The sequence below is a fragment of the Serinus canaria genome, chromosome 2 (assembly GCF_022539315.1).
Source record: "Serinus canaria isolate serCan28SL12 chromosome 2, serCan2020, whole genome shotgun sequence".
NCBI classification, from domain to species: Eukaryota; Metazoa; Chordata; class Aves; order Passeriformes; family Fringillidae; genus Serinus; species Serinus canaria.
The window spans coordinates 109,880,998-109,907,995 of record NC_066315.1 but is presented as its reverse complement, the minus strand read 5'-3'; the positions used below and the strand labels follow the sequence as shown (position 1 = coordinate 109,907,995).

Below are 26,998 nucleotides of genomic sequence, written 5' to 3'. Positions count from 1 at the left end.
GCACATCTTCACATATACCACTTAAGTTAACAGAACTTTCATTAATTCAATATAGGAAGTGACCATTTCTGCTCTGTAATTAGCTAAAACATCAGGCTTCAACTGCTCCATCTCAGGCTACTTTCTTTCAGCAGTTACATATTTTTCTAATGCATTTAACTTAGTCACAGACATTTAAATTTTACCTTAGGAATACACCCTCCCATTGCCTACACAGCTCTCTGTCCTACACTCTTCAGAACTTGCTCATCCACTCCTTTCCTACATTATTTTGGATAATTTTGCCCTGATAAATCTGGAGAGGACTGAAAAAAAACCTCCTAAGACCTGAGGTACAGCATTTTTGCAGACTTTCTTGAGAGGCACAAAGCAATGAAATTATTAGAAGCTAGAATAGAAGTATGTCCACTCACACATCTGTAAGGCACTATTAGAAATGCAAAAACCAATCAATTTGAACAGGAGTTCAAGACTGAGAGCTTTCACCAGGGATTTAAATTTATTCTTTCTTGCCTTTTTTGCTTATTTACAGATAAATGACTTTTTAAAAATTATTTGTATTTGCATCTCTAAAATGTTCACCCTTGAAACACACTCCAACACTTTGGCAGGTATTGTTTTACTTATCATTTAAGAATAAACAGCCATAAAGAATTGCTTGAGGAGGACAGTTCATTTACCTCAGTAGCTTCCTCTTCTTGGCAGACTCGGTGGGGGCTCTGGGGGCCCTTCCCGCCTGCTTCCCTGGGGTGCGGAGAAGGGCCTGTGCTGACCTCAGCCACTCGCTGGCCGGTCGTGCTGTGACATCCCCCGTGTCCCCTCCTGACCCTGGCTGTAATCCCTTACTGGATCCTGGCGTGGTGGTGGCCAGGGTGGCCTCTCCTTCTCCCAGGCTGTCGTTATCGGAGGAGTACTCAGATATTTCTGTCGAAATTGCCTAAACGAATAAAGAGAAAAAGCTGTTTGAACAGAATGCTAGTGAGGGGGTTTAGCTTTATGTAGGCAGGTTTATGTTACCCAGTAACCCACAAATGGAATGCCAATTTATTACTTGGACAACTTCACTGTAAATGCACATTAATCTTTTGTCAGTCAGCATCAACTCCTGAATATAAGGATCATCTCTTGAGGGACAACTGAGATGAGAAACATTTAGGTTTTTTTAATAACTAGGTCTGGAGAATTAGGCTAATATTTTTATCTAAGGCAAGTTTTGAGGGAAGCAGAGAGAGGCTAATGAGTGACAGGGATCATGACTGGCAGCTGAAAGAAAGAGAGCTTTTAAATTGCGATTCAAGCAAACAGGAAAGTCAGCTTCCATAGTCTGAATGGAAGGAAGAAACACATGCCTCTACTGACAGCTTGTAGCTGGCAACAAGTTCGTAACCTTTTGTTAAAACATGATTTTGAACCCTCTAAAGCAGGCCTTCATCCATATCCAGCAGGCCTACAGCTTCCCACGAAGGTTTCAAAAGTTGAGCATAAGCTGTTGGGCTGTCTCCAGGTAGCTCCAAGGAAGATGGATCACCGGTCAGCAGTCAGGGCTGGGAGCCAGCAGGGCTGGAGTTCAGCCCCACGGAACCTCGCTGGAGCTTTTCTACCAGAAGCTCATAGGACACAATGAACTCATCCCACTGAGGGATGAGAGGGCAAAAAAAACCAACTCTGTAGAGACATGGAAGGCTGAGAAGAGGGCTGGGGGGGAAAATTCACCTGCTTTGGCTGAGCTTATTTTACTCCCCTCTAGGGCTCCTGCAGAAGCAGGTTAAGGCTACTGGGTTGGCTCCCTAAGGTGAGCTCTGCACAGCTGTTACATGCATTATGTTCTCTTGACCCAGTGTTTCTTAAAGTACTGAGTATTGAGCAAAAATACTTGGACAGTGACATTTTACCAAGTACAGAACAAAATGATCTAAACCACTGAAATAGGCAGAGGACTAAGAAACATGAGCTGGGCTCAGTCTTCAGGAGCTAGTTGAAAAAAAACCCAAAACAACCAAACCAACACTGCTGCAGGTTCTGGTGGGGCAGTGACAGTCCTGTCACTGGGACCACCAGCACTAGGCCAGCTCAAGTAAGCTGGCATAAAACTGTAGACAAGGCAAGTTAAGTTACTCAGACTGATCTTGAAAGAACCAAAACCCCAAACACAAAACATTAACTTTGCATTATCAGTGGGAAACTGGGAAACCCCAAAGGCTGACACTGCTCCAGAGCATGCTGCCTCAATCACAGAAAAAAATTACCCCATTCCTCGGGTAAAATGCAGTAAGTAGTGCTTCACACAGGTTGTTTGACAACTGGCTCAGATAAATACTTGAAAGGCAAAAGAGGAAAGGGAGGGAAATCGCAGCGTTCACTAAATTCGCTGGTCCATGTTATTAATTAGTGTAATCATCTGAAAACAGCATTTCTCAACTGTGCACAAAAATAAGTTCAGCTCTTGCCAGTTCTCTGATACATTTTTCACGTAAATGCCGAGACACTGTGTTCATGTTCTGAGAGCTTACCTAAGTACTCTGGAAATTGGAAGGACCTTTTAAAGTTATCCAGAGAAGTAGAATAGCTAAAAGAATGTAATTAATATCAGTCTGCTTTAAACACAACACAGTCAACATCTGTCCCTTGGCAACAATATTTCTCTGAAAACAAACTCCTTCCATATTGGAAATGAGCCAGAAATAAAAGATTTCAAAGACTCTGAAAGCAGTAAGCAAGCACTTCATTCTTAAAACACCATTCCAATGCACTCACTTGCTTTAGGAATGCTTTAATTTTTCTCAAATAGCTATGATATCCACTGCACCTAAAAAAAGGATTTGAACCTGAAGTTCTCTGAGCAAGTGAAATGCAAACGAGAAAAGCCCTTGGAAAGAGCTTTAAATTAAGCACTTTTAATCCCACTGACTGTTTAAGCGTTACAAAGCTTTCCTAACTAAAGATTGTCTAATAAATAATTTCTGCTAATTTTTATTACTGTATACTTGTTTAGACTGAACTTCCCCAAGGAAACTGTACTTTGGGGTTTTTGTTTTGTTTACTTGTTAGAGGTTTTTTGTTGTTGATGGTTTTTTAATTGGTCAGTTGGAAATTTTTCTTAAAAGAGGAAACTCTAAAAATGCAGAAGAAAAACAAAGAACAAAAACTTTGCCTTCCAGTTCTGTACATTTTTTAACTGTAGCCATCATCAGAATTCTAGTCTAAAGAGAAAAATATTTTCAAAACACACACCAAACATAATTTTTCAAGTATCCAGTAAACAAGGTGGCAGGCCTACCAAAAATAGGGTGGGGAAAAGCTGGCAAAAAAGAATATTTATTTGATTCACTTTAAAATAATCACTGATAAATAGTGAAGAAATTGTTCATTTTTTATCAATATCTTAAACATCACAAAGAAGAACTTCTAAGAGTTTTGTTATTATTTTGTTGATTTTTTTAAATAATATCCCCAGCAATATCACGTTTTTCTTCTGCATTTTTAGAGAGTTTCAGAAGAGCACCACTGCTAAGCACAAAGAATTGCCAAATTTAACTGTTTTTCCACATGGCTTATTATTTTGAAATATAGTAATTTTGGTTACAGTGGGTGAGAGTACAATGCTTCCCACCACACACAGGCTCAGTTTCCCCACCTAATTTCTTCCTCTGACCCTGATCCCAATGTAATCATCTCCGATCCAGGGGATTTTCATTACTGTCTCCCATATACCCCAATACCTCCAAATACTTGGTAGTAGACTGTTCTCTAAGATATACCTATATTTCCAATGATGGCCTTTCCACAACACCCTCTCTATATCATGCTAGCCACTTGTCTATATCCAGGGGCTGACTGAAAAAAAAAAAAAATCAGTGCTTGACTTCAATCTTTATCACTAAAACAATAAACATAGTTCATTTTGTTTGATTTTAAAATAAATCTATTTTCTCTGTGACTGTGTCATCTGAAAAGCTATAAATGCTCCCCTTTTATGGCTCTTTCTTTTAAGAGAGAATGACAAGTATAAGCGCACAGACTGTTGCATTTTTTTCTGTCAAGATTTGATTACAGGAAAGCAAAGAAGTCATTGAGTACTGTATTGGAGCATCCAGGACCCAATATTTTAAGAATAAGCATTTTAAAATCAAAATGCATCAAAAAAGAAAGACCTCTCAAGATTAATTAATTAATGATATATTTTTGACAGCACTCACAGGTACTAGTTAACAAAGAGGATGGTACACAGGTAAAAATAGAAACCAAAATGAGAAACAGCAAATACCTTCCCACCTAAGCAGCTAAGATTGCTAAACCATCTTAGCTATATATTTGCCTGTATCAATCTGCATTCACTAAGAACAAAAAAATATCAAAAAACAAATCACAGAAATTCTAAAATCTTAGCCCAAATCGTTCAAACACAAAACTCTTGGCTTCAGTGGAATGAAGACGGCATTCCACAAGCACACAGATTTTGCACACATGCAGCACAGAAGATACCATGCTGTTACTTCTGAGACTAACAACTCCCTCACTCATCCTCAAGAGATTTGCTTCAGCTACCCCTTGCTTCACCTTGAACACCCTGTGACTTCTCTGGCAGTACCTTGGCAATGTGCACAGTGTTTGCTTCTAAAAGGCCTGAAAAAATCACCTTTTCACTTCAATAGTGATGGAAGCAAGTAATATCTGTATGTGATGAGTTAAATAAGCACTTGATATTTCTTATCAATAAAATAGCAGTAAGTTAACATGAGAAGGGTTACATTTCCATTTGAAGTTTCCAGCTTTAACATAGAAATCAGAACCTTACAAAGCTTTTTGTACAAAAAGAAAGTTAACAGATCAACCCTATTAAAATAAATAATAAATCTGTATTTTTTAAAAAAGGCTCTCAGACAGTGATTGCTAATCAGAGGCAAGGTGATGAGCAGTTGTGTGGGTTTCTTATTTCCCTTGTCTCTTCTCCCAAGATTCATCACTCAGTGATTTCTGCAGAAAAACATCAGTATCCACACCCCACCTTCGTTGCCATTAAACACTTTCATTGGTTCAACTGCACACATTCAGTTAATACTGTAAATATTTCCCAGTAGATATGAAGACACTTTGCAGTTAAGATGCCCAATAAGAGTTAACAGATACTATGAATAAGTTTATCAGCTGAAACTAAGATAATTCAGCATGCTGCAGTATGTCTTAGAGACAACAAATGGGTATCAAATTCTATATAGATATTGAAATAACTTCTTGCAGATGAAGGTCACTTAGTCTGTCACTTCCTTCCCTAAATAATATAAATTTCTTACCTCCTATTACCCTACCACAGCCTAGCTCAAATGGCAGAACTAAGAGGGTTTCTCAGAGCACCCTTAGGGAACCAGGCTTTCTCAGGGTCACGGAGCCAAGTCAGAAACACAAACAGTATTTCAGAGTTTCAGGCTCTGATCACTGTACATACAGAGTAAAATTAATCTTGTGGCATCTCCTTCCTGCTTGTCCATTCACGTATCTTTGCCTCTGGTTCTGGAAGCATTTTCTCTTACCCCTTGCCTGTTCTTTCATGGACTATCTTCTTCCCTTTCGCGATTCCCTCTTGTTTTTCAGACTTGATCTGCAATACCCCTACCTGCCCTCTCATGACAGCTGTCAGTATGACCAGTATTAATAAACACACAGTGAACTCAGGTGACTATCTTGCTGCTTTTTCTTTTATCCAGTCTGCCATGCATTTGCACTGCAGGTACTTTGCTGTCATGCACGCAAAGGGATTCAAATGCAGCCAACTTCTACCCCAGGCAGCCGGTTATGGGTTCTAAGGAGACGTTGTATCTTGCGTGGTACTCTGTAAAAAACAAGAGTGAGCAGAGAAGCCACTGGATTTAGCACAATGAATATTCACAAGCATAAATCATCAGTGCAGTATGTCAAAGGCCCAGGCTATGCTAATGAATGCTCGAAGCTAACTCCACCAGAAGCTGGCTTGCAGGATTACAGGGAGTAGGGTAAAGGTAAAAGAAAAGAAGTTTTCCCTTAATTAATCAACACAAAATTAATTCAAGCATTGTGCACACAGATAGTAGAGGATATTATTCAGCTCTATAAAGATAATTAAAGATACAAAGGATTTAAAGCTTGCAGTTCTCTTCGAAGCTCTCTGTTTTCTGAAGCTTTAACTGAAGTACTGATGTCTATGCCAAATATACCTTCCTAGTAGCTTGAGAAATAATTTGGTATACTACTCTTGGTAAACTAGCTACTTCCTCTCTAGAGGGATAAAATTTAAATATTCCTTCATACAAGAAACTTTATGTTGAAGTGCAGAGTTAGGCATGTGCAATTCTGTGGGTGACACCAAGCCTTCTTCTCATGGAATAACCACAGGAACAGCACGTAAAAATACAAGATTAGGTAGCAGTGCGTGGGCAGAGATAATCGTATGAAAAAAAGAACAATGAAAGACATAAATCACTAATAAGGTATTTTTGGACTTGCAAGCCCAAACTGACACAGCAGATTAACTGAAATTTTGTATCTGGAACAACCACCCAGTGTTATTACAGAGACAGCACATATTTAAAATGGATCTCAGATAATGCCTGGTTGTTTAGCCAAGTACTGCATTCCTCCCCAGCACACACACTCAGACCATCTGATCTGTCCTAAATATTTATCAGTGGTGTTGGTTCAGTGCACTAGGAAATGACATGTCCTGCTCCACACACATGAGCACTTTGTGGCTGCCATTACAGGAAACAGAGCCATGTGCTCCTGAAGCCCCAGGACAGCCACCTCGAGCACTTCTCTGGGATTCTCCAAGAGCGAACACCACCGAGGTTCTGTCTCCCTACTTGGCCACCACTAAACTTCAGCGACATCTCCCTTCACACAGACATGGGAATCATTTCTGCTGTCTCCCAGCTGCCACCACCCCAGGGCTGGAATGCAGTAGTTATTAGCACACAAAATCATTTATGCCAAGTAGCAAAGAAGAATGCGGTATCTACTTGAATATGGAGGAGAAGTGTAGGCAGCAACACTGTAATTATTCAAAGCAGAATTTGGTCACAGACTGCACCCTCATCTCCTCTTTAATGGTGTTTTGAGACCTTTAAACAAGTGGTTAGGACTTCTCTTCTATGACTAATCAAAAAGGAGTCACTGCATCCAGCAGCCCAGAGCTTCCTATCGTAAAGGAAATTGATTCATGATTATCTCTTGAGGAAGCAGGTCAGCTACCAACCCTTACACACCACTGCTGGGCTTCCCTTTGAAGAGCTCCTGGGGAAGTCTTACCCATGTCTGACACCGTTTATTCTACAAGCCCTGTCAAAATGCAGCTGCATTAGCCACTGTCTTAAAAGGTAACCCCAAAAGTAGGATTCAATCCAAAGGAAAAATACCAGTAGCTGTTATCAAAAGAAAAGCAAATGGGACAGTTTCAGAGATGCTTTCATACACGGAAGGAGTTGAAAGGGCTTTCATAGAGCTCTGCAGAAATTAATGGAATGGTATGGCTGCTGAGAGATCCAAGAGCCAATTATCTGATGCTGGGCTTCCTGCATCATTTTTGAAACCAAGAAAAGTTGTAGAGGGACAGGAAAACTCCCTCTTCCACTTCACAGAGGGAGGAAGTTGAAGCACAGTATATAAACCCACAAAATGGTGGTTTATATCACACATGAAATAATAATTAACAAAATAAATAACTTGTATCATCATTTATCAGTTCCCATATCTTGTTTAGATCATACTGCCTTGAAGTGGAAAATGAGGTGACGATTATGCTTGCATGCAGTATGTTTGGCTGTGCATTCTTTTTTGTCAGGGGAGAGGTGTGTGTTTTTGTTTGGTTTGAGCTCTCTCACACACAATCTTGTACACATACACCACTGGCAGGCAGTATCCTGCATGTAGCACACTAATCACTGTAAGAAACGAGAACTGAAAAAATAACATCAAAATAAGATTTTGCACAGAAACACAAAAATCAACATGAAAATCTGATCTTCAAAAGAAGAACTTTGGGAGAAGAGTAATTAAAATTACAACAAACCAGATTTTTTATAGACCTAATGCAAAGATGGTATTTACTGACTTTTTTTTTTAAAGCCAGTTAAAGAATGCACAAGTGGTAAGAAAGATGAAATCGAAGCCGTAACTTCTAATCCTGAGCAGAAACCTCAGCTTTCACAAGGCAAACAGGTTAAGCAGGCTATACCTCTGGGGATCCATCCACAAGCTGTTCCAGCCTGCCTCTCCCAGAACAGGTTGTTCTGAGGCATGGATCAGCCGACCGAAACAGGTGAGGCTCTCGTCTCAGCCCCAGTGCCTTTTTACACAAAATCGGCCCAGAAAGCAAGAAGCACTATTTCTTTCTGAGGGTGCTCTGTAGATGTAGAATTAAATAGTAACCCCTAAGGTAAGGGGGTTACACTGTTGTCTGCTGTGCACAAGGACAGGAAAGAATAATAGGGGACAGTGAGCTGCTAAAGTACAAAATGAGCACAAAACAAAATAACTCAACATTTGTTAAGGGTCACTGACTTGTACTCTGTAAAGTATAGACCCTGCTGCGATCTTGGCATCTGTAGCATTTGCACTGCAATTGCATCTCTTAAAAGCATCATTTTAGTAGATTAGTTGACTTCTTTAGCATTAAGAATTCAATCTATTGCTTCCTAATATTTTCTCAGTACCACTGATCTCACCATTAGTCTGTAATCAGAGTAATAGCCAGCTTCTAACAGACCAAATAATGCTCAAAAATGTTAACATGGACAACCTACAAGCACTTTTCCCACTTTGTCTAATGTTTTTTTTTATCATACAAGGACATCTTCCTTTTTCTCTCAGGGAAAATGACTGGCTGTTAGAGACAGTTTGGACAATCTGTGCACACTGCTAGCCACTGTTACATTCAAGTGAATTACCATAACCCTTGCTCTCCATTCCCTTCTTCAAAAAAAAAGAGGGGAAGGGGGAGACGCCACTTCACGTGTTGCATCTTGCAAACTATTCAGGGACAGAACCAGGTCTCCTCTCATGCAACTGCATATTATCCCACGCAGTTGAGCTCTCATCTTGATAAGGATCCTCCAGATGACAGAGACACAGGCTTTCAAATATAAATACCTGACTCTGATAGGGCATGCAGATAATTACATCATTTCGCACAGAAGCCTCAACATTATACGCTGAAGTCTGGGCACACAGGAAAATTGCAGTCAGCTTATAATACCACTTAAACGGGGTTTCGTTCTTGACACAGAAATAGTTACTTTCATGTTTCCAAGGAACAGATGTTATCACACGGTTTGATAACCTACTTTCACATTCTTTGTTTATAGTTATTCACTCAGTTTCATTTATTAAAGTGAGTGGATCCGTGCCATGAAACTTCAGTTTTATTGTCTCTGGTTTAGGTGATGTTATGGTAATCATCCCGGTTAAAGCTTGGCTGTAACAAGAGGGCTCAACTGAAAGGCATGATTAAAAGCCAAATTATTATTTATGAACTAAATCCTAAAGCACCTAGACTAAACACCTGCAGGATTCAGTAGGTACTGTTAAAGAAGGAAATACATTTCCATCTTCAAGCAACTGTTTTGTTTTAACCCAAGCCTTCAGAGAGAACAAATACTTGCAATGGGAGGTAATAACTTTTACTAGACAAACAGATATAACTCTGGGAAAGCAGACAAGCATTTAGCACTAAGGCCATCCATAGGTCTCAAAAGTTTGGTGTTTTTTTCTCCAAACAGATCATTTGGTCTAAGCAAATAAAATATTTCCTTATAAAATTGCTTCTGTCATTTTACCCAATACAGTTATGAATTTTATAACTATCTTGCAGGCTTTTAAAAAAGTTGTTTCTAAAACAGAAAATGCTTCTCACAGTAATGTCACTGTATGGATAGATCAGAGAACAGTCAAAGACTTTCAAATCTTTCATATTATGTATTCTTTCCAAAAGTAGATGATAACTGCAAACATGTTATTTTTGAGATTAATGGAAACAATTCCAGAATAATCAGCTAAATGAGGGATTGCACACAGGTATTCAGGAAAGCAAAAATTAATCACACCAACTGATCTCTCTGGTTGATTGGCAGTTTCCTGTGAAAACCCTTAGAAAAGCACTTATCATAAAAGGAAAGAAAAAGAAAATGAGAGAATGGAAACACAAGTGGCACAGTGTTTTATAACACAAATGCAATAAAGGCATAATTTCTGCAATATTGCTCAGCACTTGGTGGAAAAATTTTTGTTGACAATATCCACAAGGACACACAGAAACATCTTGAAATTGAGATTCTGCACTTCCAGCTGCAGCAGTGCCAGCATTCATGGCTGCAGCCCTGGCAGCTTAAGGAGACACTAGGCTGCCAGGCAGTGCAGCACATTACATTCATTTTCTTCTACTCCCACTCACTCCACATTCTTCTCACTTGACTGTGCTTCCCTTTGCCCCATTTATTGCTTCACAACTCCTGCGGAACTGCCCCCAAAGCCTAAAATAGTCCCTTCATTTCTTCCCTCCTCTTCATTTCCAGCTTCTTTCAACCCTTTCCCTCCTCTCCAGAAGTCCTTCCACAGCCTACCTTTTCTAGATCATTTTGCGGTTTTGCACTGCTCAAACTATTTTAAACAGCAAACATTTCGGGGCAGGAAATGTCTTACCACGTCTGAAATACTGTGTCAGTGATGACAGTGTGTGCAGGCACACAAAAGCGCCACCTTCACCTAAACTGATTTCTAACATTGATGAGAGCACCTATATGCAGGCTAAAGAAACAGAAAACTCATTCAACTGCTTTCCCAAGTAAGCCAAAGGACACCAAACAATGAAACTACTTTGAAAAATCCATTAAATGTACGCAGCTAAAATTAGTTCTATTTGGATAAAGAACAAAGAAAACAAAGCCCAACACAAAGTTTACAGATTTTCTTTCAGATCATGTGCCTAAGCTTTGGGGGAACAGAAGGAAAATAAAGTAATCATCAATTGGGTAAGGCATTGTAAATGAAAATTGTAATGTTGCTGCAAATACACACTTTATTGAGAGAGTCAAAATTGCTAACTGCTACAATACTGTCTTAAGTTTGACACATTTAGCTGTTCTCATTGTTCACAGTACTTAAAAAGATTTCAAAGTACAGACTTTAAAACTCCTTTGAGATCTAGATTAGAATAAAAATGTGTGTGCTGTAATATAGGTGTGTTACATTACATTCCGTGACATGACTGCCATAACATGGCTATAATACAACATTGTAGGGCCCATGGAGACAATCACAGGTATTTAAAACTTTTGCAGAAAATAAGCACACACATAAACTTACTAGGAAGATACACCTGAAATGTCCCAGTAATCAAATACAATCCTTACACAACTAAACTCAATGGACTATAATTCTCTAAGAATAGGCTAGCAGCTGACACGGAGAACTTGTAAAGAAAGGAGCCCTGAAATACAAACATCTATAATTTGTATTAAGCATTTCCTTATAAGGATTATAAAGCTTCCATAAAGTAGTATTATTAAGAAGAATTAAGGTAATTCTTCTCAATTATAGGCAAAGAGAAAATAAGACTCTCAGTGTGTGCCATGCACTTTAACGTACTTGAAAAAGCAATAGTTGACTGGTATGCATGGCAGTCACTTTTGGATTCCTGCCTCCACTATCTCAAACTAGACTGAGAGATTATGATGGTTCAATTTCACTTCCATTCTTAAAGCAGTGCTTCAGAAAGGGAGGAAAAAATAATGGAAAACTGTCATTTTCTTTCCTATTCTGTCAGCACGTGTCAATGCGTATTTACACATTGGAAAATACAAAATTCATGTGTGGGATGTGTGTCCCCTTTTTTTTGTAATATAAAGGAAGCTCAAAGCTGACTAGATAATGCTAAAATCATAGAGGTTAATTCAACATCACAGAAAAGCATTTAGAAATTTGTCCTTTAAGATACTATTAAATTGAACATATTCTCCTCATTTTCCTTTGCCCAAAGTAAAAATGCTTATGTGATATTTGTCCTTCAGAAACTCTGTAGCTAGCAAGATTTTTAAAAAGTCTTGTAAATCTTTTTCTCTTGAACTTCGAAGTGGCCTACTAGAATTCTGATCAAAAACTTACAATGTTTGATAAAGCAATTAAAAATACCACAAACCCAAGCCCAAAATGTGTACTAAAAGGAAAAAAAAGAACACTTTTCATTAAACAGCTGTTAACTCTCAAACACCAGCAAGCTCTGGGAGCTGGGCTCTGCGCTGAAAGTTTGGGACAGGGGAAGCGAAAAAACCCAAGTTTAGAAAGGAGAGGGACAGTGACAGCAGCTCTGAAGAAGTGCTCAGGCAGTTCTGGGCATCTGGCTGCACCATTTTTAGGAATTAATTCTGTGACAGGCAGCTTTACTGCCTAAATGCAGAAGTGCAAATTTTGGCACCCACTGTATCAATGTTGTGCTTGTCTTAGTGGCAAGTATCTTAATCAAATGTTCTTTTCTTAGTCTAGAGAGCAATGCAGCAAGCACTCACATTACTTCAGCAGCAGCAAGTGGTCATCAGGGTATACAGAAACTAAAACACTGCATCATTTTGTATCTCCCACTCCCAATCACCACAGAGATACTCCTGCATAGAGTGAACTGAATTGCTGCCTGGATGATTTGCATTGTTCAGCTCACAACAACAGTAATTTCACTTAGGTCAGAAAAATGGGTGAGACATTGCAGCAGACGTGGCTTGATTAAAAAGAATAATAATGATAACAATAATAATTAAAAAAAAATCTTCTTTCAAAATCTCAAAAATTTCACATGTGTCTAGGGTAATTCTTCAGGGTACAGCAGAACTGCAGTGGAGCAAAACCTTGCTTTCTACTTGCCAAAAGCCTAATCAGCTTATATATATTGATGTTTTAATGATTTAGACTACAACTCACACAGTATTTTCCTTTCAGTGCTAGGACAGGAACTACACAAATCTATCAATGTATTATAACTCTCCTCAAATGTGGAGAGCCAAAGTTAAAACAAGTTTTTATATATCAGAGGAAAGGTAGGTATCACAATGTGCTCTACAGTTATCAATTCATTAAAGCAAACTACACACAATTTAATAACAAATTATGTTATTAAAATAAAGCAAAAAAATTAGTGAAGAAAAGTCAGAATAAGAACAAACACATCTGTGTCCTATAATGGTGCAAGATGATTTAGTCTAGGCATAAAGGGGAATATATTTTCAGGATTCAGACAAGCACTTGAATATTCTTGCAGAAAAGATCACTTCTCACATTCATTCAAAATAATGTGAAAATATAATCATAAGTGCATCAATTAAACCCTTGATATTCAAAATACTGACTCACAGTTTTACACTGGAGCTACTACAATTCAGACCATTAACATAACTTTAACACATACCAAGACTTCAGGATAAAAATCCTTTTGACATGATTATTGACATTAGCTACAGCCAAATTTACACTTGGAAACCTAAGACATGTTCAATGCATTTTCCCTCCAAACTGTCAAAAGCCAACTGATTCTGTTATGGACAAATCACTTAGAAGGGAGGAGAATGGAGTTTCCAGATCTAAAGTGGACCATTTGTGTAAATTTTCAAGAGTAGCATCAAATAAGAGATTTTATTTTTTTCCTTTCATTTTCCTATCAACAGAAGTCCTTCAAAACTGCATCACTACAGCCAAGTAGAAGCAGTATTGCTCCTGGAATGCAGTTATTGAAGGAACAGAAAGCCTACCCTATGTAAAATAGCAAAACTGTACAATTACACTTAGACTACCTAACAAGACAACCACTTCTTAAGGAGAAAGCTATTAAGAAATTGAAAATTGAATTTAACAAGTCACCCACACTCTCTAAAACCACAGTGAAAAAACCCCATGTATATGCACTACATCCTACACACAAGCAATTACATTTGTTTGTTTACATTTAAATAAGCCTGTCATTTTCCATTTAGGAAATGTCACATACTTTTCTCCCCAGTTTTAGGATTCTCTTTGTATACCTCTATGCACCTAATGTTAACTTGCTTGCTTATTCTGCCTAATAAGTAGTCTGGCTACAAAGAGGTTCCTTAATTCACTCCACCTTTTGCAGAATAGAAACTTCAGTTATCTTCACTAACAACTTCTATGTAAGGCTGCAATAATTCAAGATAAATTTTACTAAACAGAAAATGAAACATGACCATATGTCAAAAGCATGCCCCTACATACCCACTCCTCCTTGCCCCAAAACTGAACTCCACGTCCCTTCACAACCCACTAAACATGGATACATGCTCTAGAAATTGGTTCTAAATACATAAAGAAATACTTGCAGGACTTTCATGACGGGTATCTTTACATCTGAAGGATTACAGAAACATATTACACAAATACAGGGGGCAAAAGCAGCAATGCTTTCTTATACTCAAAATCTCAAAACTTAAGGTCAGTATCATAATTAGTTCTGTGGTTTCAAGTAATACTATACTGATAAACTAGAATTTGGACAGCATTAAAGCAATACCTTATTCATGTCCTAGCAAGTATAGTAGTCCAGGAAAAATAGGCAGAGATCAAAAAAGCTCCTCTATTTCATTTGACAACAATTCAAAAAGCACAGTGGAGGGAGGGGATTCAGAAAACATATAAATCAGGTTTGCTATGATACCAACACCACTGGATTTATGCTCATGGGTTTTCTAGCTCTTATACTACTACCACATATCATGGCCAAGACTCTGAAGACCAGGTGCACAAATGTGGCTTCCCTATGGATACACCCCTGGCACAAAGAAGCATGGAGGATGTCTAAAGTAGTTTGACAGACAACATATAAAACCACATTGGTGGAAGCAGAGGAAATAATTTAAATAATTGTCTGTAGACGGCAACCAACACCATAAGACTTCACTTGTGACTGATGAAATAAAATTAAACCAGAAGATTTCCAGGGAGAGAATACAGCCCAGAATTACGAAAAAAAAAAAAAAGGAAAAAAAAAAAGCAGCTCTCGGGAGAAATTTGGGGAATTCCCTGCTTCAGATACAGAAGAGGAAATAATAGCTGTAATAGAAAGCCATCTACTTTAAAAAGCAGATGATGTTTATGAAGCGTTGCCTGAACTGGTGAACCTTCACAATAAAATGTCATCATCTAGTGGTGTGGTGTAAGTGCAGGACTGAGTCAGAAAGCCTGACGTTAAAGACTCAATTTAGCATCTCCTGCGGTTTGGGGACATGTTCTTCAAGACAGAATTTTCAGAAGTGATTCTCAACTGTATCTGGCAACTCTGTTCTGAAATATATTTTGCACAGGTGCTAGACACCGACTCCCATGTAAAAACACTGAGCACTGCTTGCATTTAGGGGTGAGGGGAAGCAGAACTGCAAAGCATTTATATTTAAAATCAGTGTAAGCACACGTTCAAATTTGAAGGACCTTTGAAAGTCCTCCCTTAACTTGTTACCTCTTCAAAACAGCAGACTGGTAATCACTTGGATAACTTCAGGGAGATGACAATTAAAAGAAAACATTTAAAATGTTCTATGCATGCAAATACATAAGATTATCTTCAGCTATAAAAGCTAAGACTCAGGCTCCAAGAGGAGTTTTGATGGCATTTAGACATCAAAGTCCAAGAGGTCAGTCCTTCTGGACATAAACAGATGCATTGCAACTCTACGGACTTGTGGTTTATGTCACATATAAACTCACGAGTACAAAGCTGGTACTTCTGTACCTAAGCCTGTTCAGGGGCTTGATTCAGTAGGTGTGAGTTTATGCTCTGCAGGGATTTCCACTCACAGCATGCTGAACATGCATTGCTTGCATTGGAAAGCACACCCACAAGAGTAAACACAGCTCTTCCATAACACTCCAGGCATTTCAGCCTAAGCAACGGAGAAGCCCCAACTCTAACAAGAGAATCTCTATATTAAGAGAATTCAAATCCCTTCCTCTCAGTAAAATTCTCAACCCACCAAAGCAATGAGGAGGTAATTATTTCCCCTCCTGTGAAGGCTGTGTCACTGCAGAAAAAAAAACCCACAAGATTCAAAGGATCTCAAAGAGCTTCAGTCCCTGCTCCACATCAAACAGGCATGAGATAAAGTGCAGGAACACCAGGGAGCTTAAGTGTTCCTTGGTCAGAAAGACAGTAGCTGGGAATCCTGGTATTTAGCACTTAAGCTCATCTGTTTATTGTATATAGAACACAGGCATCTAAATCGAAGTTTAATGGCCTTTTTGCAGGCCAGGACTTAGATTCCTGTAGCTCTGGCATGATGATGGGCTGCACCACAGAAATCAACCCATTTCTGCATCTGCCTCCAAACAGGCTCCAGTGTTTTTTGGAAATCCATACAACTCCCAAATCTCCCAAAGCCAATGCTGATCACAGCAAAAACGTGACAATTCAGTCCTCTTGAGCTGCCTAACCAGGTTTCAATTACCACAGCTTGGAATTTTACAATGACACTGCATGATCAAGCAAAATTTAATTGCATTTTTATTTGTTCGTTAGATGAGCTCCAGTCCACTTCTGTACTTCCTCAATTCAGACAGTGCAGAAATTCAAGCTGTGAAGACAACACTGGATTTTGCAATGCTTTCAGGACTTCAAAAAAATACTTCAAATACATCAAAGTGGTCAGATAAGTTAGTACTCAATAGGAAGTTGTTTCTCGAAAGGAAATTGCAAATTTCAGTCAAAGAGGAAGATGGAGAGTTCGAATTAACTAACTGTTCCAAAAACTTCGGAAAGCAGGAAGGGCTTGTGAAGGTTGCATAAAGAAATTGCATGCAACCACATAAACAAGCTCAGTTTAGGACTATGTAAGTATCTTAAGAATATGTCTCCAAGCAAAAAAAACCCAAAAGAACATAAACCACTCAGAACTTTCTAGCATTCAAATACCTAGTTTCCACTGAAGATCAGGGATTATTTCATATTCAGACAGCAACAAAGCATCTGGTATTCTTATTTGGCCAGTTAATCCATTCAGCTTAACCTGTGCTTATACCCCGTGTCCACATTGTGGGCATCTGGCCACAAGCACAGACAAGGCAGTGAGCTGGATGGGTTTTTAATCTGTACTTTTTAGCCAATCTTACAACTTTCCTCTGCAGCTTGTAATGCTCCTCTGCAGCTAGGGAGAGGAGCATCCTTGTAGGGTCATTTAGTAAAAGAGATAACACTGGCACTGAGCAAAGACCATGTTCTCTACTGCCCAGCAGAAGACCCATTGCCCTTTTTGCCACTAAACACCCACTTCAAGCTGTAACTCTACATATATACATTATTGGCAGAACCTTTCCCTTTACCTTGTTACTGTACCTGAATGTAACTGGGAATGTGCCCAGTTCACAGACAGTTTTGCTGTAATACTGTGATAGTATGGGCTTGGCACAATTACATCACACACATTACCTTGGCAGCCAGGCAGCAGCAGCTTCACCAACTGAGCTCAAGGCCAAGCCATCAACAGTTGTGCTGAATGAGTTGTCTGCACATTTTTACAAAGGCTCTCCCATTTCTTATGTTTACTTTAATTTGTTGCCCTTATCTTAGTGTTGTACCAACATCCCAGTGCAATATTTGTGTATACCCAGTAAGCTGTGAGAAAACATGCAGTAAGAGGCAAAGAACTCTAGCCTTGTCATGATCCCTTTTGCAAACATGATGCTCAGAATTTTTTACTCATGGTGAAGAAAAATAGACCCTGCATAATTAAGACTGAGAACTCTGCCAGGTGCATGTGTGTGTCTTGGAGCCACAGGTCTACTCACTTCTGAACTCTGGGCCTTTCCCTGTGAGATCACAGCACAACCCTAAGCTCTTTTTAACCTTTTTAAATACCATTCCCAGCAATTTTCAAGCCTTCTCCCAACAAAATGTAACATTTTAGCCTGAAACTAGCTTATGTTAGTTTCAGAAATGACAACAAAAGTAAAACGTGTGCCATCTTGTACAATCCATGCATCTGGCTGCATTTGATAGAACTGCTTTTCTGGTGGTATTCCTTCATCATGTGGCATCTGCCCCTCCCTTTTCTCCTCTAGTCTTCCTCTTTACATAAAAAAACCCAAAAAACAAACAAACAAAAACCATATTGGGCAAAACATGAAACACAACTGAAGTAAATACTGGAAGCAACTGTATTGCAACTAGAGCAAAAGATTTCTTTTAAAAATGGATGCTAGTATAAGGTCTGCAAGAAATAGCACTTATTGGGCTTTATTAAATTCACAGAATTAAACCAGAGGTGGAATATATGAACAAAAAACCAGATATGTTAGTGGTGGCAGTACATTTTCTTATGCCAGAAATTAGAGACCTGAACTTAGCTTGCACACAGGGGAACACTCAGCAGCCCTGCTGCATCTTTGAACAGCTGTAAGGATGACACCTCTCTTGTTGTTCAGACAGAGGCTTTCTGGAGGCCATGCCTCTGAACTGTGCATTGAACCGCTTGCTTTCCACACCCATCAGTAACTTCAGGAGCCCAGAGAGACTAAAAACTTCTCCCAACATCATCAGAGCTACATTCACCTTCAAACACAATACAACAGTAGAAGAAATCCACTGAATGCTGGCAAAACGATCAGAGGCAGTAAGAAGAGACATACAATAGTGTATGAATTCACAGATTCAGAATGAGAAAAAGGAATTTTCTGTAACTTCTCTTCCCTGTCCTCGCCACCACCCCCAAAAGTAAATCACATAGCCATGTACACTCCTGCACAGTGGCTTTAATATGCTGAGTGATTAAAGGTGATGATGATGACTGAGAGCCATACTATGCATCTTTAGAGGGTTTTCAGTTCAACACTGAGGGGCCAAATGGGGCTACTGTGTATCTAAAATAGTTTAGTCTGATTAAAGGTGTAATTATATAGTTAGTCATAATAGCTGCCATACTTTAAAAGAAACCCACCTCTCCTTCAGGGGAAGGGAAGGAAATTATGCTACTTTATTCATTCAAACACACTCTCAGTTAAATTCAAATACAGCATGTGGACTAGATAAATACAGTGACACACAGCCACAAACACTTAGTAATCCAAGATAGAACAAGGAGATGAATCTCAACCTATAATCTTCGCAAAGGGAAACTAAATCTTATGATTAAGAGTTCTGTCATATCTGTGCAGGTATCAGTGGAGGCTGCGTGTTTTCTTCTCAGCTGTCATAAGAAATTCATGCTGGTTTTAGGGCCTAAATATGAGCAAAGACATCATAAACAGGGTCTGACACAGAGCTTAAGAGATTTATGTGTTTATACAGCTATCACGTAGCTTCTATGGATATCCACACAGCAGATTCGCTCTTTTATTGTAACTTTCAGCAAATCATCATTGCAGGTTTGCAGGAATGATGACCTTTGTCTAGAAGGGGCTTCCCTTGGCTTAGGTGACCTTTCTCAGAGAAGTAGGTGATCTCAAATAGCCTCTACTCTTCTAGTATAAGACAGGGCCAGGGAAGGTGATTTCTGTATAGAGTTAGACCTTTTGAACGGACGCTTCTGGTTACACAGGAGAGAGGATGAAAAAGAAATGCACAATAGATAATCTTTGGTTTTTCACCATATTTTTACTGACACTCCAAGTCCACATTTAACACCACTGAAGCCATACAGAGAACCTTGCCCAGCAACTACTGCCTTGAGACCCTCCACGAGATTCAATTTCCCAAGGAAACAGACACAACCCAGACCTAGTTCACTTGGACACAAAGGAGGGAAGGCACAGTCTACAAAACATTCTAATCCACAGAAGTCCCAGCTGCCAAACCAAATGACAGAACCAGGCTGGATAAAATAAATGCATGTCTCATTTCAAGGGAAAAATACAGGGGAAGGGTGAGAGATACAGGAAAAGAAATTTGTCATTCTTGCCAATAAAGTTTCCAGCTATCCACATGGACACTTGAACATTCTCTGAAAAAATCTTCCTCTGGACTAAAATACTTACAGCATTTGGTGTGCGCTGAACAAATCTATTGAGTTTCACTGTTTAACCTTCCTCCTCTCCCTCACTTTTATTTATTCAGCACTGGTGTTAGAATTTTGAAATATTCTATATTTCAACAACTGAACATACATTCCCCACACTAATCATTTGATGAAAGAGAAGGCTGACCAGGACCCAGCTGAGGCATCACATTCCACATAATTTGTTAAATAACACAAAGATAAATCATCTTTATATGTGCACAGTTTTTAATCAGCATCCTTTGCCCAACACAGCTCAGCGGTCAAGTTCCAGGAACAATTTTGAGTCCTGTCATCTCATTTTTTTCCAAGCATTGTCTCAAATGATCCTGTAGTTACATCACTGCACCTCCCTTGAGCTAGATTTCTGTATCTTGTACATGCTATCTGCTATTCTTCAAGTTTTTACACACTTAATAAAGGAGCAGAAAATACAATTGAAAATATACAAGAAAACATTATCTTGCATCAACAGAACTATACAAGAAAAAAAGCCAACAGACTAAGACACACTTAAAGCAATACAATTACAAAACACCACATACAATAGTTTTATGGGAAAGGAGGATGAGAAAATATTCTTTTCCAGATTTCACACCATTTTCTTCTGCCCCCCACACCCAAACTGGGTGAGATAGGAAGCAAGAGAGTTTCTTGTTCTTTTTAATTTTGCCCTGAAACGTACTTTAAGTAATTGCAAGTGAGTGACACCTAGTGATGAACACAAATCTGATCATCCTCCACTCTCCCACACAGAGAAGATAAGCCAGCAAGCACCAACAGGTAACTCAGGAGTGGGTGTTTCAGGAGTGGGTGTTGAATCATGGGAACCTGACACTACTATGTTTCTCTCCCTTAAAAGCCAAATATCAAGTGAGCCAAGACCTAGAAACTTGGTGCAGAGCTAAAAAGAATAAAAATAAAATGGCTAATCTGTCCTAGTAAGAGATGGTGAAAACAGATCTAAAATCACTACAAATTCACTTCTCTATTCTCTTTAAAACCAATCAGCTCTTTCTGGAAACCAAGTTTTCCCAGAGACCTCATTCTTAATTAAAAGTATATATCCCAGAAGCAAACAGGAAGAATGGGTTTCTCATTAAATACTAAAATATCAACAGCTGTCTTAGAGACCAGTTAGTGATGTCTCTGGTGTTACAAATGCTGTCCTGTTGTAAGGATGTTAGAAGCTTGTCAAAGACTCTTATTTTGCCACTAGTTCCAAAATTATTGCTCACAGAGCAGTTACTGGAAGTGAAGGGGAGGGGATCTAGTGTGATTTCTGGTAGGGTTACAGGAAGGAAAAGTATGCTGCTATGCAAAGTAGCAACAACACAGTCCCCTGAAAGGGAAGCTGGAATAAAGAGACTGAGAAAACTGGTCTGATTTTTTAACACCATGACATGGGATAATCCTGTACATGGGAAGCTCACCCCAACCAAGAGATTTCTTTGCTTAATGCACTTTTAAGAGCAGTCCAAAGTTCCAGAGCTGAGAGTAAAATATGAAATCCTGTGGGAAAGTGATTAATCTAGCAGAACCATTGCCGCTTTTACACACTTTGCACTGTTTCATCTATTTCTGTCATGAACAGGATTGTCACTGGAAACTCAGGAGCAGCTCCTGCTTTAAAGACACAAAGTCTTTACATCATGATTAAAAGCCATCCAAAGACAGGAGTAAAAAAAAAAAAAAATTCATAAAAATCAGTGGGCAGAGTAACACCTGCCCCAGCTTGCAGACCTTGTTCTGCTCAGTAAACCCATGGCCATCTCCTTTTCTCTCCTCACAGATTCATGTGAGGTCAAGCCTTTTTTTTTTTTTTTTTTTTTTTTTTGTTAATCCTTCTGCAAGCATTACGGAAAATCCAAAAGCCTGTCAAATTTAAAGCCATGAAATCCCAAGCTCTCTGGAAAACTAACGCAAGAGAGCCATCTACCATGTGAAGGCAGGACTGTCGGGGCTGGGGCAGCAAGGGCCGCCGCTGAAACTTATTTGAATGAACTTGACCCAGGTTGGCAGGCGGCCAGCGCCCGACGTCACCCCGTGACTTAACAGAACACAGTGTTCTTGGCACCAGAACAAGTATGTGTTGAAATCCATGCTGGAGAGGGAGAGAAAAAAAAAAAAAAAAAAAAAAAGTCAGTGCATGTTTCAAATTAATAAAGGAAAATGGTAATGAAAAGGTAATAAAACGCAAAGGCAGCATTAGATGTTTTTAATTGTATCTGCTGCATTTCCCCCCTGATTTACTGGTTTATTTGTTACTGGTGCTCCCTTATGTACCAGAGGCTCGGCATATGGGTAGTTCTCCCCAGGACGAGCCCTTCCCTGTCCAAATCCCGTCCCACGCGCTCTCCCTCTCACCTCTATCTGTGCCCTACCTGGAAAATTCCAGTGCAGCACTCAGCCAGGCAGCGAGGGCAGACAGCGGCTGCGCTGCCAGGGCTGCCCCTGACTCACCCCCTCGCCCAGCCCTCACCAGAGGCAGCACAGCAGGCACCCCAAGCCTATGGGGGATGATTGGTGACACAGTTATGCCACTCACCAATGGATTGTGCTAACACCTTGTCACGAGATGACAAGCACACAAGTAGAAGGAGGGCAGGCAAAATAAACTTAAGGAACCATGAACTCTATGTGCTTCCTCCACACACCATATTGCTATTACTTCCCTTTTCTGCATTTCCTCCCTCCCAGACTACCCCTCTTTCTCTCCAAAGCCAGGCCTCAAGTCCTTTTCCTTCTTCTTGCTGGTCACCTCTTATCTCACTGACACCCTAGTCTCCTCTTCAGTGACTGATCAAGACATTTGATGCCTGTCAGTGCAGGATCAAAACCAGTTGATGAACACCTGCTGAGGAGACTCTCCCACAGCCACCTCTTCAGGGCCTGTACCTGCCACCAGCAAACACAGCAGCATCCTGATGGTACAAGCCTCCAGTAATGCTTTACAGCCAGGCCATCACTCATGACAACAGGAATATGGATCCAGTTTCATCCTCATTACCTTCTGTACACAAATCCTTATCCCAGGACCCAGCCCATACCATTAGAGGAACATACAAGGAGATGGCAAGACAAAATTTCTCCCTACCTGGACAGCCCCTGCTGCTTCCACCATTTCAGTGAAGACCTGGAAAGCTGCATCAGTTAATATCTTATCCTGTGTTCCACAACCCTTCATCCATCAGCTGAGAGATGAAAACATTCCTGTCTAGTCACAGATTCTCTAAAAGGCACGCATATAGCAGACAATCCACATCTCTGGCCAGTCCTTCCAACATCCTGAGCCCGTGCTGTATGTGAAAGTTGCACTGATTATTTTTCACTTTGACTGTTACACACTTACAGATACAGAAATAAACCATCTGCTAACCAAAGAGATGGGAAAACTTGCACAAGAAGGAATTAGGCCCTTTCTGGAGTCCCTGTTCAGTATCACAGAACAGTGTTTCAAAACATCTTCTCTTCCACCCAGAACTCTGCTTATGCCTTTCAAATTAAAACAGTATTAGCTTCAATACTGTAACAGTAGGGAAAAGAATTCTGCTTTAATTCCCCAAGGGTAAAAAAAATTCATAAAGACCTCAAGCGTTTATGTTTTGTGCATATAATTTCCTGATGCTGAAAATGCCATGAGTAACTGCATCCTAAAATAAAAAAAAAGTCTAGAGAGATTAAGAAAAAAATTCTTACACCATTTTCTTTTGCCTTACTGTGGAATATATCAAGAGCACATTCACATGTGAAGAAACCACAAATGCTAATCAGGACAAAGCAGGGAATGAAAGAAGAAGAATGAGTAACTTAAAAGCTCCCTAAAAAAAATATACAATCTTTTGACACAACCATGTATAAATGAAAATTTTCACAGAGCAAAAGAAAAAACAGTGGACTCAGTTTCTAATGCCATCTTTTTATGGTCAGACTCCAGATCCAAGAAGGCACAAGTAGCAGAGAAAGTGAATTCAGAGTTTGGCAAGTTACAGGAAGAAACAGCATTCAAGTAAGAAATACAAAGATTGCTGATGACAAAAAGGACAGGGAATTCAAACGACACATTTTCAGTGACATGCCTTGACTTGATAGTTATCTTTAAAAATCCTTATGGAAGGAGAGGTTCATATTTATTTAACAAAGATGTGTTGGCACACTGTACATTTCTAGTGTCAAAGCAGCTGCCTGCCCATTCCCCTCCAAACACTCCTGCAGCAGAGATAGGGGGGGAAGATTTTCACAGAAGAGGGAAGCTCTTTGGTAGTCTCATGTTTACAAAGGAGTTGACTGGGTTGTCAAGGAGGAAAAAGCCCTGCAGCAATCCTCATACTACACGCTTTGAATACACACAATTAAATTTGTCACAAAATTACGGATGAGTCTTCCGTGAAACTTTGAAAACCTGCCCCAGTACCCTCGCCTCTCTCCTAATTGGGTTTGGCAAGGAGCATCAAGATACTGTTAAGTCTGAAAGTTTGCTCGAGAACCAGATCTACAGGTTAGAGAAGTTTTCTCGAGCCACTCCCAGCTGGCTAGTGGGCAAACCACAGAGAGACTGCCAGAGCCTCCAAGGAGGGCAAAGTTGAGGGCAGGATGTGACACACTTACCGCAATCACGAAGGCTACTCGTCTTCCTAACACCCAGTGTGGTTTACAGCCTCTAAGCAAATGAAAAGGACTGTTCGCTCAAATACATTTTTTATTGTATTATTAAAGTGTGTATTCACTAAAATAGTTTGCTCTTACACCCTTCAAATCTGTGAATGGGATATGAAAAAAAACTAGCTTGGATCTCTAACAATTAAAAGATAAAGCAACAAGTCCACATGTTTTGCAGATGACCACAAAAGCCAGCAAGGCCATCCATTGCCCCTCTCTCTCCCCTAAACCACCTCATCTCTCTGGAACATGAAGTTCTGTCATATTTTCATTTGCAGTTTAGGGAGTCTCAAGGGATTGCATGCAATGAGCTGCACCAGGACCAAAATCAGAGTAACACCTTCCCTGACTTTGGTATATACCATTTGAATTAAAACTTTCAACTGAAGCATGTTATGTCTTTATTTAACATACAAAAGAAAACCCCACCTATCCACAAGTAAAGTTTGTAAAATCCCATTTTCACAGCACAGCTGAATCCTGAGCCATCTCTAACCATGTTCAACAATGTACATATGAAAGCAACCACAACAGCACACAACTACAGCTAGTTACATACCTGCCAGGTAGGAAAAAAATGCAGGCAAGAGGGATACTTTTATTTTCTTAAATACAACAGATGGGTCATACTCCTTAAGAGCAAGTGTAAGCAAGAAGGGTCATACTCCTTAAGAGCAAGTGTAAGCAAGACTCAGACACTGAAAAAGCACAGAAATATTGTGTAGTTCCGTTAGCATGCCAAGTTACTAATTTGAGAGTTGGGTCATTTGCTAATAAAGCGAAGAGCACTTATTGTCTGTAATGTTGCAGAACCTGACAATCTAACATGCTTGCCTACTTTCTCCTCACCCCTTTTTAAACATAGTTAAAGTACCCATTTGGAGGGTCAGAGAAAAGAATCTAGGACATATGCATAACAAGAGTGAGTTGTTAAGAGCAGAAGCAACACAAAAACATGACTTCAGAGCAGCAGGAAGTGTGGTAGCACATGACAGATGCAATCAAATCCATAGGTGAGTAAACCCAGGACAAAGCCACAATTAGTCTGGTGTTGCATTTCAGCTTCTGCAACATTTAAATAAAGAAACATTTTATTTCTATTGCTTTTTTATGACACCCAATCTGTCAGTCCTCACAGCACTTTGGTCTGGAAATGACTTATTACCAGATGAAATGCACAGAAAATGAGTGAAAGGAAAAAATGTCAAGCTACCTACAGGGCAACACAACAGGATTTATGTCATCTGTGGTTACAATAAATACAGACTAAGGCAAACAAATTGCACCTGACTATGTATACAAAACTCAAGACCTTTCAATTTATTAAATAGAAGTTATTACTGTTTGCAGGAAAGGAGGTGATGCTCCTTGCCAGCTACATATGGCAACATATTTCTAGATGCTTGTTTTTATTTTTACCAATTACAGCTTAGGGTTAATGTGTGTATGTGTGTGTTTTCTTTTTCGAAAGCTAGTGCAGTTTGAGGTATTTTTCTAAAAACAAACATACCCACTTGCAGTAGTGACCACATTTTAACCAGAGAAACAAAGTGATACAACCCATCAGGCTTCTGGATTCTACAGTTTCACAATGTTAAAACAGATTTGTACTCACATGTTACTTAAGTAAAATGTCAAATTGGTGTCTTCAGTCTTAATTTCATCCTTATGTACTGCTAATTCTTTATGTCCATAATTATCACCTTCTTCACTTTAATCTTATGTTCTGCTTCATTATGGACTAGTTTGCCTTAGTCTGTACTCTGTGTGGTCTTTCAGAGTTTTAGCAAGTATTGATTTTCCACAGAACAGTTTCTTCTCTTTCCAACACTACATAGTTAAGTTCATAAAACCAAACAAAAGAATTCCTTTGTAACTTTTTCCAGCATTGCTTGTTTAGATTTCTACACGTGCAATTATTCTAGTTTCACGTAGCAGAAATTAAAAAACTATTCTTGCTAGAAACTGCAGAGACTGGGACTAATGCCTGCCAGAGAGACTGAGGCACCAGGTACAAAGCTTCAGTTTCACTAAACAGAAACAACAAATCAGATTTGCTGCTCATTTTAGATGCAAGCAGCAAACCAGGGCTTCCTTTTGCTTTAATCCCATCAACACTGGCGCAATGCCACATAAGATAACATGTTAACAAGGCTCTGGAAGCTGAGGACTTAAACACACAATAAAGCAGCAATTAAAAAATTGTGGAGATGAAGGAATAACCAAGTGAGAACAGCAAGAACAAGTCAGGCCAGAGAATTGTTGAACTCAGCATCCTGGCTGGGACAGTGGCCCATGTGAGGTGCAAAAAGCAAAGAAGCACAAAGCAAGTGAATGCT

General features: G+C 39.5%; 1 protein-coding gene across 6 annotated transcripts in view; it reads right to left on the bottom strand.

The window, feature by feature from the left end:
- SPIDR (scaffold protein involved in DNA repair) overlaps nt 1-26,998 on the bottom strand; it is a 195,212-nt gene that overhangs the window by 142,872 nt on the left and 25,342 nt on the right. For all 6 annotated transcript variants that reach the window (XR_007776917.1, XR_007776918.1, XR_001989869.3 and 3 more), the window contains exon 6: nt 681-937. Coding sequence is in view for 3 of the 6 variants with exons in the window: in XM_050971123.1 (XP_050827080.1) it covers nt 681-937 (257 nt within the window). In the remaining 3 variants the exon portion in view is untranslated. The remainder of the gene's footprint in view (nt 1-680; nt 938-26,998) is intronic.